Source organism: Asterias amurensis, chromosome 5, assembly GCF_032118995.1.
Source record: "Asterias amurensis chromosome 5, ASM3211899v1".
Classification (NCBI taxonomy): Eukaryota; Metazoa; Echinodermata; class Asteroidea; order Forcipulatida; family Asteriidae; genus Asterias; species Asterias amurensis.
This window is the reverse complement of record NC_092652.1, coordinates 23,418,405-23,431,993: the sequence shown is the minus strand read 5'-3', so window position 1 is coordinate 23,431,993 and position 13,589 is coordinate 23,418,405. Positions and strand designations below refer to the sequence as shown.

The 13,589-nt window shown below is 38.5% G+C and overlaps 1 protein-coding gene across 1 annotated transcript; it reads left to right on the top strand.

The window, feature by feature from the left end:
- Nucleotides 1-161: 161 nt before the first annotated feature.
- On the top strand, nucleotides 162-13,557 carry LOC139937662 (protein SSUH2 homolog). Its single transcript, XM_071932911.1, has 12 exons — nucleotides 162-404; nucleotides 1,962-2,543; nucleotides 3,299-3,466; nucleotides 3,777-3,846; nucleotides 4,892-5,021; nucleotides 5,623-5,808; nucleotides 7,186-7,248; nucleotides 8,203-8,306; nucleotides 9,357-9,449; nucleotides 9,585-9,687; nucleotides 10,602-10,706; nucleotides 11,407-13,557. Exons 1-12 carry the CDS (start codon nucleotides 395-397, stop codon nucleotides 11,551-11,553), a joined length of 1,761 nt encoding a protein of 586 aa, XP_071789012.1. The 5' UTR covers nucleotides 162-394; the 3' UTR covers nucleotides 11,554-13,557.
- Nucleotides 13,558-13,589: the final 32 nt, after the last annotated feature.

Genomic DNA, 13,589 nt, shown 5'->3' with positions numbered 1-13,589 from the left:
GACGGGTTGGCTGACTCTCATTTACACACTTAGTCGATAATCAAACTTAGGTGTTTATTTACTGAGCCCCGAGTGAAAGGAGAGAGGAAGGCTACACATTACAATAGAGTTACGTCTGTGCACACAGATCCGAGGTGACACACAATGTGCTTTCACTCTCGATGGGTTTACAGTGTGCAAACAAATATGGTGAGGTTGTCATGGTGTGTTTGTAAACTGAAACCTTCAGCTCCATGATTAACGCTCGTGCTGTATAGGCATGTAGGTACATATCTATTTCTACCTCCATGATCATTATCCACTAGTTTAACTACACATGTTAGAGAGTGTTTCTAGATCCTCGCTGATTTTACTTTGGAATAATTTCCCATCGGCAGTAACAGACTAAGCTGATATGCATCAACGTAAGTGACTCTGTTTTTTCGGGGAAGGTGGGGGTGGGGGGGGGGGTGGGGGTGGGGGAGGGGGTCACCATTAAGACCAGTTCTCAGGCCGTGGGTAAGGGCTTAGAAACGATGAAATGAGATAAACGCAATTAGTAAAATCAGGTACTGTCAATAGGTTTTAAAGACACTGGACACTATTGGTATATTGTCAAAGACAAGTCTTCTCACTTGGTGTATCCAAACATAATATGCATAAAATAACACCCTGTGAACATTTGAGCTTTCGTTGAAGTTGCGAGATAATAATGAAAGAAAAAAATACCCTTGTCACACGAAGTTGTTTGCTTCCAGATGCTTGATTTCGAGACCTCAAATTCTAAATCTAAGGTCTCGAAACCAAATTCGTGGAAAATTACTTCTTTCTCGAAAACTACGTCACTTCAGAGGGAGCTGTTTCTCACAGTGTTTTTATGAACCTCTCCCCATTACTCGTAATCAAGAAAGGTTTTACGATGATAATATTATGAGTAATTACCAATAGTGTCCACTGTCTTTCTGAACACCCATCAGGTAGAAAGGAAACCATTGCTACTCTGTGAGTCTCTTTCTTGAATTAGAACAGGATCAATTACAGTGAGCTGTATAAAAGGGAAACATGTCTACTGAGCAAATCCACTGGGCAGGCATAACTAGTGGTTATTGTCACTAATTTAACAGTGTTTGCGAAGCTAGATAACTAGTTTTTGACTGTGTAAGTATACATGTACACGCTTTATTTATGAACCACTTGACCCTTCCAGCGAACAGGTAGTGAGTTGATTGCTTCATGCTGAGTGTCCGATGGATACCGGACACTTCGGCACTTCGGAAAACTCGGCGCTTACAAACTCGGCACGCTGCCAATTTTGTAGTAAGTGGGTGCCGGGTTTGCAAGGTGCCGAAGTGACCGGTTACCCACGATCTCCATGCTTAAAAACATAAGTAAAGTTACAGTACTAGTATACACTAAATTGGTTTGGGATTTATTCCACCTTTTTAAACAGTACTTGTGTCCGAATATTTAAAATAAAAAAAACCAATGAAATAAATGGCACATTTCGACCTTTCAAAGGGTGGAACAACCACTGGCAGTCTGTTGAAACACATTTTGTTATATAAAAGAGGGGCCAATTATTGAATTGCACTCTTCGGTTGGTAGAAATAACCATGCACACTCCCGAAATTGTTGTCCTTTCACACGAAGTACATTTTGTAAAATTTTACAACATGCTACAATTTAGCCAGGGCGACTTGCTAAATTGCTCTCGTGTAAAAGGCACTTTTATCAGTGTTACTGGAACTGTTTCAAAACTGAAATTCTGATAATAAAACACAAAAGGAGTGTAATGGTTTGTTATATTCATCATTCGTTTTTTGTGGTTTTGCTTTTGAAAACCGACCGATGTTATTCGAACCTCCTGGTATAGGAATATCGTAGTTTTTTTTACACTATAAAAACAAAATAAATCAAACAGCATAAAAAATAACGATTTCTGATACTTTGACAATGTATTATTTTTCGTCCCGGTTCAACAGCCCCTCCCCAACAGGGTTATGGGGCACAACCCCAGCAGGGGTATGCTGGAGTACCTCAGCAAGGGTATGCCGGAGCACCTCAGCAGGGGTTTGCCGGAGCACCTCAACAGGGGTTTGCCGGACCTCCTCCTCAACAGGGGTTTGCCGGAGCACCTCCTCAGCAGGGGTTTGCCGGAGCACCTCCTCAGCAGGGGTTTGCCGGAGCACCTCCTCAGCAGGGGTTTGCCGGAGCACCTCCTCAGCAGGGGTTTGCCGGAGCACCTCCTCAGCAGGGGTTCGCCGGAGCACCTCCTCAGCAGGGGTTCAACGGAGCACCTCCTCAACAGGGGTTCAACGGAGCACCTCCTCAACAGGGGTTTGCCGGCGGAGCACCTCCTCAGCAGGGGTTCGCCGGAGCACCTCCTCAACAGGGATACGCCGGAGCACCTCAGCAGGGATTCGCCGCAGCACCAACGCAGGGTAATGGTATACCCATGCAGCAAGAAACCGCACCACAGACTGCCCCTCCTCAAGCATACCCGCCCGGGTCGGAGCCGCCGGGTGTTGTCCAACAGGCTCCTCCACAACCCGCTGCAGGACAAGGTAACACAAATTCGTATTTTTCCCTCAAAAAATGTGGAAATCAAATTCCAACTCATGGTGCATGATAACAATCTTACATTGCGTATGACATTGTTCTTCATTCCAATACCGTAATTTCACCACTTCAACCATGTCTTCGATTTGCTGTTGAGAATCTTGAGAATGCAAATAGTTGTAACGAAGATTACCAATCCTTTAAATTTCTCTAAAACGGTGACGTCATCCTATACCTGCTTTGCCGCGCAAAATACTCCAACCTAAAACAAAATGCCTGGGATAACTCACAATAATTGGCCGATTAATTGTAACTCAGTTCTATACCTCGCTAGTCCAGGTTAGACTCCTCAAACTTGGGTTCTGGCTTCGCAAGAGCAAAGACAAAGTTTGCATAATTAAAGTTTGTATAGAAAAAAAAAAACAGTATAGTACGGGGTCCCTTAAAGGACAGGTGGAAGAAATTGAAAAGTAAACAAAACAACACTTTCAAATGATTTCGTCAAATGTTATTTTGTTTCCTCAAAATTTTAGTTTGAGGGGAAAAAAAAACCTTAGTATTATTTCATGGGAACAAATTCATTATTCTAAGGCACGAAGTTTGCTATTAATATTTTGTTTACCTTTTCAATTTTGTTGTACATGTCCCTTAGGGGCTCCGTAGGAAAGGACCAATGAGTTGGTAAACGGATGTATGTTCTTTTCACTGCTCTCAATCTGCTGTATATATAATTGTAACTATGTGGTTCTTATGTTTGCAGCGTGGAAGCCAGGAGCTACTGGCGAAGGCGCTGCACCTTACAAGTGGGACAATACTCCTGATTCGGACCCGGAGGATAACGAGAATGCCTCGGAAGATGTCGGAACTGGTCCGGATGTGAAAGGACTGCAAACCGTACCTGGATACGAAAACGTTGTGTTTGATGATGGTGAGATTCAATAAAATTTCAAATTAAAATAGATATTGTATTTATACACAGTATGTGCAACATGTTAATTGTGCTCTCATTGAGCAAGGCACTCAGTGCTTCGTTAAAAGTTGGAAAGAAAGTAGGTTCTGCTCTGTACCGGCCATACTTCTATAGTGGATCGATGATACAGTGATAAATTGTGTTATTTTATGCATTTGTTGGGACAGCCCAAGTGAAAATATATTTGGTCGTTGACAATTACCAAAAGTGTCCGATGCCTTTAAGCAAAAAATGAAAATTTCAATACTTTCAATGTCTTCAATTTCAGGTCAGCCCGTCCCTCCACCGGTCTATGAGCCCCCATCTGAACAGGAGCGACCACAAGAGACTTTTCAAAAGTAAGTTAAAATACATCGTGAATGTAATGAGTTTATGAGCACCTTTAAATTTGTGTCTGCTTTTTAATGTGGTGCTGTTAACATATCATTTTTTTAATGTTATTTTCTTCTGTTTTAAATGTTTAACCTCCAAACGTATTTTTGAATTTGTTATGCGCGTCACCAGATGCGATTAAAGAATCGTGAACTAACCACTGGTTCACGAAGTACCCATCAAGCTTAACTCTTTTAAATAATTCATTAGATTCCAAGGACACAATGGGGTTTTGGGCGGGGGGGGGGGGCTAAAACTCTTATAATACTGGGCTAGTTTTGTGTGAGGATTGTTCTGCTCCCAAAGGCGCAATTGTTTAGCTTTCACACGGCAGAATCAGGATTTTCTAAGGATTTGAACTTAGTGCGATATGGTGGAAACACAATTTAGTGATATTTGTGGAGGGATAATGAACATAATTAGAAAGATTTTTATGTTCATGGTGCACCCGCAAACTTTGAGCCAGTTAATTATACCTCCATGGTTTAAGACAGCCATCCATTAACGGACCAGGCCACTATACTTCAGTCCAATCGTTTACCGGTTGTTGAACTTGATGAAGACTTGTTTTATATTGGAAAGGATACAAAATGGACGTGAATCAATACATCTTGGAAGGGACATCAAACATAAACATTGCCGTACAAATGCATGACAATATTCAGGACTTGTTCTCCACATTAGCTCACAAAATGTTTTCGAAAAGAAAATTATGGACCAAAACCAAAGCTCATAACAAACGGTTCGAAAGTATGTGTGTAGATTAGAGATCGTTTTATATACAGGAGGTTATTAATACAGCTTATGGAAGCTAAATTCCAGGGGTGGATTTCACAAAGAGTTAAGACTCGTCCTAACTGAGGACTAGTCCTAAAAACGTATGGGTGTCCTAAGTTAGAACGAGTGAGTCGTCCTAACTCTTTGTAAAATCCACTCCAGAGTGTTAAAATAACCATTTTGTAGTATTAAAATTGACACCATAGTGAAATGTTATTTCTTTGCTTTATGCAGTGCGGACAATATTTCTGAAGATGCCGTGAGGGCAGCCATGTTGGCGTTCGTTGACAAAAAATGTTGTTATGGATCCAGGCCAGCCAAACAGATGGCCATCAAGAACATCATCCCCAGTAACGCTCTCCATGTAAGCTCAACAAAATATAATATTAATTATTGTATATGTTGAATGTTTTGGACGTATTTCTGTCGTTATGTCGTTCCACTGAAAAAAAAGTTCAACAATAACAACACACATATATTGTATCTCTCACTTAAAATGAGCTAAAGAGTTTTTGTTTTTATTTTTTCATATTTTTTTTAGATTCTTCCAGCTGAAACCTGTATTCACTATTTACTGCTAAAAAGTAAATCCGAACACCTTGTGCTTGTTATTAAAAACACTATACATAATATATTTAATAGGTGATAAATTTGCATCAGGGATATAGAATGCTAAGTTTGGTTTTACCCTTACACCAATCTGTACACTTTATAGTTTTAACAGTCATAATACTGCTTGTTCCTTGTCTAAGCTCATTTAAAAAGTTGTGTTGTCCAGTAATTGATTCCCTTAAGTGCTATGAGGTATATGCTTTAGATGTACGGCGATATAAAGGTCGTATTTGTTATTACTATTATTATTTTTATTATTATTATTATTATTCGCCGAAGTAATGTATTTAGAAGAAATGAAACATTTGAAAAGAATTTTTTGTTAAGTTTTTTTGAATTGTTTTTCTTTCCAGTATATTTTAGAGACATTCACCGAATCACGAACTACGTCCCGCAAATTCAAACCACACAGAGGCGGTCTTGTCGACGGTTTTGAAAACGGCATGCCTCCGACTCCCTGGCAGATGCTAAGCGAACCAAATGACCTGTTCAGGACCCATAAGAAACATCAAGAAGTACCACACACGTCATTTCTCAAGGTAGCTTTGTTTTTACCATTTGACACTCTAATACACCCCCTTAAAGCCAATGGACACTTTCGGTAAACAGTAATGTCCAAGGCCCACACTTCGTGTATCACAACTTCTATATAAAATAACAAACCTGTGAAAATTTAGGCTCAATCGGTCATCGGAGTCGGGACAAAATAACGGTAAAACCCACCCTTGTTTCCGCACGTTTCGCCGTGTCATGACATGTGTTTAAAATAAATCCGTAATTCTCGATATCGAGAATTGATATTGTTTTAATGTTTTCTCAAAAAGTAAAGCATTTCATGGAATAATATTTCAAGAGAAGTCTTTCACCGTTACCTTCTGTAAAAACCCTGTAAGTTATTTGTAAATCTGTGACCTTAAAACAAAAATTCTGTACCGAAAGTGTCCAATGGCTTTAAATATATGACGTCACAACCACCAGACGCGCCTTACTTAGCAGGTCAAAGGTAAACCTATCCTCTTAAAGGCACCGAGGCCCATTTCACGAAACGCTAGGATTAATCCTATATCGAGTTAGGACGAGTAACTCGTCTTAACTTAGGATGGGTTCAATGCGTCCTACGTCTTCAAATAGGGAACTTAACTCGTCCTAAGTCCTAAGATTAATCATAAGTTTGGATGAGTTTGGTGAAATCGACGGTGGACACATGAGGCAAATTGTCAAAGACCAGTTATCTCACTTGGTGTATCCCAACATGCTCACAACAGCCATAGATGCCTAATAAGAGGCTTGAGGCCTGACGTCTTTTAGTATTTGAGTACTTGATATTTTCTTTTCCTAGATACCTATCACCTTTTTATGTTTTTAATTAAATGTTTTAGTGTTTCAATGGGCTTACTGTATGCGCGCATCTGAATTATCAGACCTGTATGCACTGCAAATTTATTTGTCAAAAATGTGTTGGGTAAATGCATTACTAATTTGTTGGTCACAAATAATTGACGTTGGTTAAACAAAACCGTTGCCCAACACGCTTGGGCAATGTTGACCAAATTATTGGTTAACTGCATTGCCCAACCACTGTTGGTTAACTTTTGCCCAATTATGTAGCCAGTTGATATTTGAACCAACGTTGGGCAAACAAGTTGGGCAATTTTTGACCAACGAGATTTGCAGTGTGATTCGTTGCAAGGAATAGTAAAGGGCACCCTATTAAAAATTATAAATTTCTACTGGAGCATTTCAAGGGCATCAAGGCAATGACCAAGGGGCATGGAGGCAATCGACTCCGTGAAATATCGACTCCATGAATAATTGAATTGATCATGCGAAACTATCAACTAACTTAAATTTACTAACCATAATATAATCAATTAATTAATTAGTTCTCAACTGTTTCTAATCTTCCAATCTCACAGGGTTGTCATCGTTGCAATTCGTGTGGTTTTGTCAGGTGTGCCCGATGCTCGGGTAGAGGAACTGTAAGTGTCTTCCTTCTTTTACTTAAAGAGTCTGGGTACTTTTTGTGGGGGGGGGGGGGGAAACAACAATGTCCACAAACTTGCACGGTTTAAAGTTAATGATGGTAAAAAACCTTCCCTTGAAATATTACTTACTGAGGTGCTGTGATTTTTGAGAAACGAGGGATGTTTTCCATGTTTTTTTTACCAGTTTTGTAATGTTCGTTTTAAAGTTTGTGTTCAGGATTCAGGTAATTTGTTTGTAAGACATAAAACACAATGTCCATAGATTGCCATTAAACGTACACATTCACAAGATAATGATAGAAAGCTTCCCCTCAAAAAATATTTGCCGAGGTGCTGTATAATTTTTGAGAAATGAGTAAAACAATGCCACTTATCCCAAAAAGCTTCACTATGCAGCGTAAAGTACAACATTTAGTGAGATTTTCATTGACAAGCCCGGGGTTTGGTCAAAAGTACAGGACGTAAATAATTTTTGTCAAATCACCAATGTATATTTGTTTTACGGTAACACCATGTGTGTATCTACTTGCCAGGTAGAGTTGTTCTTAGGGAACTGTCTTGCTTTATTCTACTGCCGTGGACTAGCTAGAGCAAGCTAGTCGAAACGTTGAGACCAATTCAGAACTGACTCCGCGGCAGTACAGTTATTACAATCCTATAAGCTAAAGTAGTAGTCCAGTCTAATTTCTATACCATCCGCCCTGGTAATAGTTATAAAAGCAGGACAGTTCTTTTCAGAACTGAGAAGTCTCCCGAACCTCCGATTATCTACTCCACGGCAGTAGAATAAAGCAAGACAGTTCCCTAAGAACAACTCTACCTGGCAAGTAGATACACACATGGTGTTACTGCAAACCAAATATACATTGATACCCCACCATGCAATGCCTCAAATCCTAAATCACCAATGGTTTATTGATGTGTTTTCTATTGGATGTGGGGCTACAGGTACGTTGTGGACGATGCCATGGGAGCGGGCGAGTTACCGTACATCGCAATGGAGAATCCCATCGGCAGTCCTGCGGCTCGTGCGGAGGGAGGGGACGGAGAAGGTAGGCTGGTACTGACGTCATACAATGGCAGACGTTACAACTCTAGGTGGCAGCAGACTCGGGTAAATTCGCATTGATTACATGTACGTAGTTCTCTGATGAGAACAATGGATTTACCTGGTAAGTCTGCTGCCATACAGGGCCCAATTTCATAGAGCTGCTTAAAGACACTGGACACTTTTGGTAATTGTCAAAGACCAGTCTCCTGACTTGGTGTATCTCAACATATGCATAAAATAACAAACCTCTGAAAATTTTGACCTCAATTGGTCGTCGAAGTTGCAAGAGAACAATGAAAGAAAAAACACCCTTGTCACAAGAAGTTGTGTGCATTCGGGTGCTTGATTTCGTGACCTCAAATTCTAAATCTGAGGTCTCGAAATTAAATTCGTGGAAAATTCATTCTTTCTCGAAAACTACGTCACTTTAGAGGGAGCCGTTTCTCACAATGTTTTATACTATCGACTTCTCCCCATTACTCGTTAACAAGGATGGTTGTATGCTAACAATTATTTTGACTAATTACCAATAGTGTCCACTGCCTTTAAGCATTAAATTGTGCTTAAGCAAAAAAATCCTTTCTTAATAAAATCATATTACCGGCCAAGAGCTAAATACCAGTCACAAGCAATGTATACAACATGACATTTTGGCCGGTAACATGTATACAAAAAGCAAGCTATTTTCGTGCTTAAGCAATTTTTGTTTGCTTAAGCAGCTCTATGAAATTTTCCCCCAGGTCTCTAAAAAATTACATTATCCTGAAACACCCAAATTTTGTTTAGGCAATCGACACCTTTTATTCGCAAAGACCAGTACTTAACTTCCCCGCATTATGCATAAAATAAGTCTGTGAAAATTTGGCCCCATTAAGGTAATCGAAGTTGCAAGAAAAAGTTAAAATGAAAAACACCCTTGTAGGACAAATTTGTGTGCTTTTAGATGCCTGAGTAAGCTTCCGGTCTAAGTCCATGGCGGTTCGAAGTTTCATTTTTGAAGTCAATTCAGAGTAAATAAAAATGCGTTGCGTTTATCTGTTTTTATTTGAAGGTGTATGCGGTGTGGCGGAGACGGCAGAGTCACGTGTCCAGTCTGTGAAGGCTTCTGTACACTTCGGCATTACATTCTCATGACGGCGTCTTAGTAAGTTTATTTCATTGATTTCATTAAGAAAATAAAATTAACTTACCAACCAAAACGACCTATGGTATAAGTTTAAAAAATAGTTAATGGTCTGACGTTTATTGTACTAATAGTTTGACACTTTGTACTTTGTAGCGTTAACAATGTATCGGACTACATCTTGGAAGGTACTGATATGCCAGATGAACTTATACGTGACGTCAGTGGCAAAGTCATCTTCGAACAGGCTCTGCCGTGGGTAAGTCTACCCTTTCTCTACTTGATGGCTATGATTGCACACGTATAATGCTGTATGATTTATTGGGTTCTTAATATTTTCAAAGATTTGTGTTTTTGTTGCGTTGTTTATTGTGTAACATTAAATTCACACCTACATAATCATAATATAGACGATGACCTGTGACATCACATGTTTACAGAAGATCCACAAAGCCTGCACTTTCTGCAGACACAATTTGTTCACAGTCTAATGGAAGAAATAATAAATTTTATATTTTATGGAGATCGCACTGTCTAATTCTTATCAACTTTTGTTATGATAAAAGGGGGCACATCTCAAAACTTTACCAGCTTTACTTTCATAACTCTTTGATTTCTGTAGAAGTTATGACACAACATGTCAACTTTCCCATATGACCTGTACAGTATTGTGCCTGCCAGAATACCCAAGTAAAGTACAATGTCACACTTATTGTAAACAAAAATCTAATGGTATATTACTGTAAATAACTTGTACACCTGTACTTGTCTTTGTAACTGCACTTTAAATGAATGTTGTATTGAATTTAATTGACTTACAAGAGTGTACACGTAAACACTTTTTAAAGTAAAACAACTCTTCGGTCAGAAATGACCTGGTTTTTGAGTCCCGTTGAGTCTGAACTATTTACGGGTCAGGTGGACCCGGAAAATGTGATTTTGCGTTAGATTTTATGTAAGTTTGAATCATTTTTTGAAATTTCGAAACAGTTTTTGTGACGCATCAAGTAATCGTACCAGACATCACTAAAACCCAACTCGCAAATTGCTCATTATATTGTAAACAGACTGTTCATGTGTAGGGCAAAGTATGCTACATGAGCAGAAACAAATGACTCGCTTAAAAATGCAAGAGATGTTTTACAAACTGTAATTTATTTTGCTTTCAAACAGGTGTGGCCGATATCCCAGTTCCCAGTGCAAGAGATCAATACTAATTCAATCCGTATTGTGGATAGTCACCGTACTGCCTGGCCACAGGCCAGGACCTTGAAACAGGTGAAATTGTGTTTTATTTTAATCACACAATTTATATCAAAAGAAACGAGAAACTATGACAGCTGTTCGACACTTTCTCTTTTTTGGGGGGATGAATTTGCGGAACTTTCTCTGTGTATTTTAAAAAATATTATCTTTAACAGAGAACCTTATGTTATTGCACCCTATGATTAACTTATAAATAGAGTCATTCACTTTATTTCACTTTACTTTACGAACAACATTCATGAAATTTCCCTGACCCCTTGAGCACCGAGCAGTAAACGATCACCAACAAGTTGAACATATTATCATAAAAAAACTTGCTTGTCCCCATTTCTTTGTACAACCGTATAGATGCATAGTCATTATTCTATAGACGATGTGACCTATGTTTACATTCAAACCGCCCTCTGTTGACAAAACACTGTGTACGTCATGTTTCGCCGGCCAAAAAGACGCATTGTCATGTTAAGATTGCATACACTTTCTAGCTGGCTGCCAAAACACAAAAGTTTTGCCCGGCGGTATGCGCGCGAATCGTATTATGGTTTTCGAGTGACGTCAGAGGTCACAGCGTCTATATACATGTAGAGAACATGTCAATACATTAATATCTATTGTTATGTAACATTTGCCATTCAGTTAAAACATTAACAAAAGAAGCATGATTACGATTCATTGTTTAAAACTATTTTTAATGTTTTTTTTTGGTGTACAGCGTCAGACTCTTCGTTCAGTCCCAGTGACTGAGGCTCACTATACGTGGAAAGACGTGAGTACACGCTTCTGGGTGTACGGCTTTGAACACGAGGTCCATGCACCAGACTACCCACACCAATGCTGCTGGGGATGCAGTGTGCTGTAGAGCAACCTACCAGGGCCCAATTTCATAGAGCTGCTCAAGACCCATAAGACACTTTTCGGTAAACAGTATTTTCCAAAGGCCCACACTTCGTGTATCACATCTTATAATATATAAAGTGAAAATTTAGGCTCAATCGGTCATCGGAGTCGGGAGAAAATAACGGGAAAACCCACCCTTGTTTACGCACGTTTCGCTGTGTCATGACATGTGTTTAAAATAAATCCGTTATACTCGATATCGAGAATTGATATTGTTTTAATGTTTTTTCAAAAAATAAAGCATTTCATGGAATAATATTTCAAGAGAAGTCTTTCACCATTACCTTCTGTAAACCCTGTAGCTTAATTGTAAATCTTTGATTTTTTTTTCTGTTCCGAAAGTGTCCAATGGCTTTAAGCACACACTTTTGCTTCAATCACAAATCCTTGCTAAGTAAAATCATACTACTAGCCAAGACTCCACTCAATTGTTATGCTAAGTAAACAGTAGCTAAATACCAGTCACGAGCAATGTATATGACATGACATTTTGACCAGTAACATGTGTTAAATAAGCAAGCTATTTTTGCGCTTAAGCAAATTTGTTGCTTTTCAGCAGCTCTATTGAAATGGCCACTGGGCCCCAATTGTATGGCTCTGCTTACCGTAAGCAAACAATCTGGGGCCAATTTCATAGAGCTGCTTAAGCAAAAAAATTGCTTAAGCACGAAAATAGCTCGCTTATTTTACACATGTTACTGTCCAAAATTTCCTGCCATATACATTGCTTATGACTAGTATTAAGCTGTTGTTTACTTAGCATTACAGTTGAGTTGAGTCTTGGCCGGTTATCTGATTTTACTAAGCAATGAATTTTTTGCTTAAGCAAAAATTTTTGCTTAAGCAGCTCTATGAAATTGGGCCCTGCACTTACAGAAACTGGGAGTTAACGCGCTTACGTCTCAAGCGTATTTCACGGGTTAGCAGTGAAAGGTGATCGTCAGCGCAAAATTCGGAGGTAAGCAGAGCCATGGAATCTGCCCAGTTCGTTCGTGTTGTCGCCAAAGATAGACCATGTTCACACCAAAGACTCATTTAACGAATGATATTTAAGTGACACTTATCAACACTTAAAATTATTATTAATATTTGTATTGTTATCCACATTATACAAGAAAATAGTGAAAAATCGACTACACATTTTGCATATCTTAGATTAAAAAAGAAGAACAAAACGCTCACTGAGCAATAAACTCCAAAACGGGAAATTAGTTTTATTTGTTTCTCAACAATTATGACATTTCAGACAGAAATATTTCAAAGCATGTTTTCTACCATAATAATCATTATACCTTGTACGTTTTATGTCAATCTGTTATTTTTTCTTATAACAACTGTAATGTTCCTTTAAGGTCAACCGTAAAGTATTGACAGGAGAAGAAGCAAAAAGAAAGACATGAAAAAGGGAGAGACGTGAAGAGAATTTCCGATAATGTAAATATAACAACTGTGTGCTATCAATAAGTCACGGTTTCTCACCAAATGCAACGATGCTTCCAAATGGAGTCGTTTAAACCAAGCAGTAATCGGCTAGTTTTTTTAAATTATTTTTTTATAAGTAATCACATTTTTTTAAAGTGTTTTTTTTTACGATAAATTTGGCTGTTTTAATTATATACTCTGTGCGAATTGATATATATGTACATTTATATGTGTGTATTATTTGAAAATAACATTTCTATAGTAATTTTATAACTTTATCATACTAATAAGTCACACTTAAGTTAAAGGCAAGAGAACAATAATTGTTGCAATTATTATTGCAAATAATAATAAGTCACTGTGTAGAACACACCAGTTGCATATACTTTATTTGTTTGTTATCTGTTTAACTCTCAGACTTTCATCATCAGTAGATAGTCCTTAAAAAGTTAATGTGTGAATTCCAAATTTGGTAGAATATCACGAATTTGGTTTGTAAAAACTGTAAAGTGATACTAAATAAAATGAATTGCTTAGAAAAACAGGCATAGCGTTAGTTTTGTAATGTCACTTCCC

Excerpts from the sequence above, each read along its gene's own strand:
- LOC139937662 (XM_071932911.1), top strand. Across the intron at positions 5,022-5,622 it reads TCCCCAGTAACGCTCTCCAT|TATATTTTAGAGACATTCAC; the intron begins GTAAGCTCAACA and ends TTTTCTTTCCAG. Across the intron at positions 5,809-7,185 it reads CACACACGTCATTTCTCAAG|GGTTGTCATCGTTGCAATTC; the intron begins GTAGCTTTGTTT and ends CCAATCTCACAG.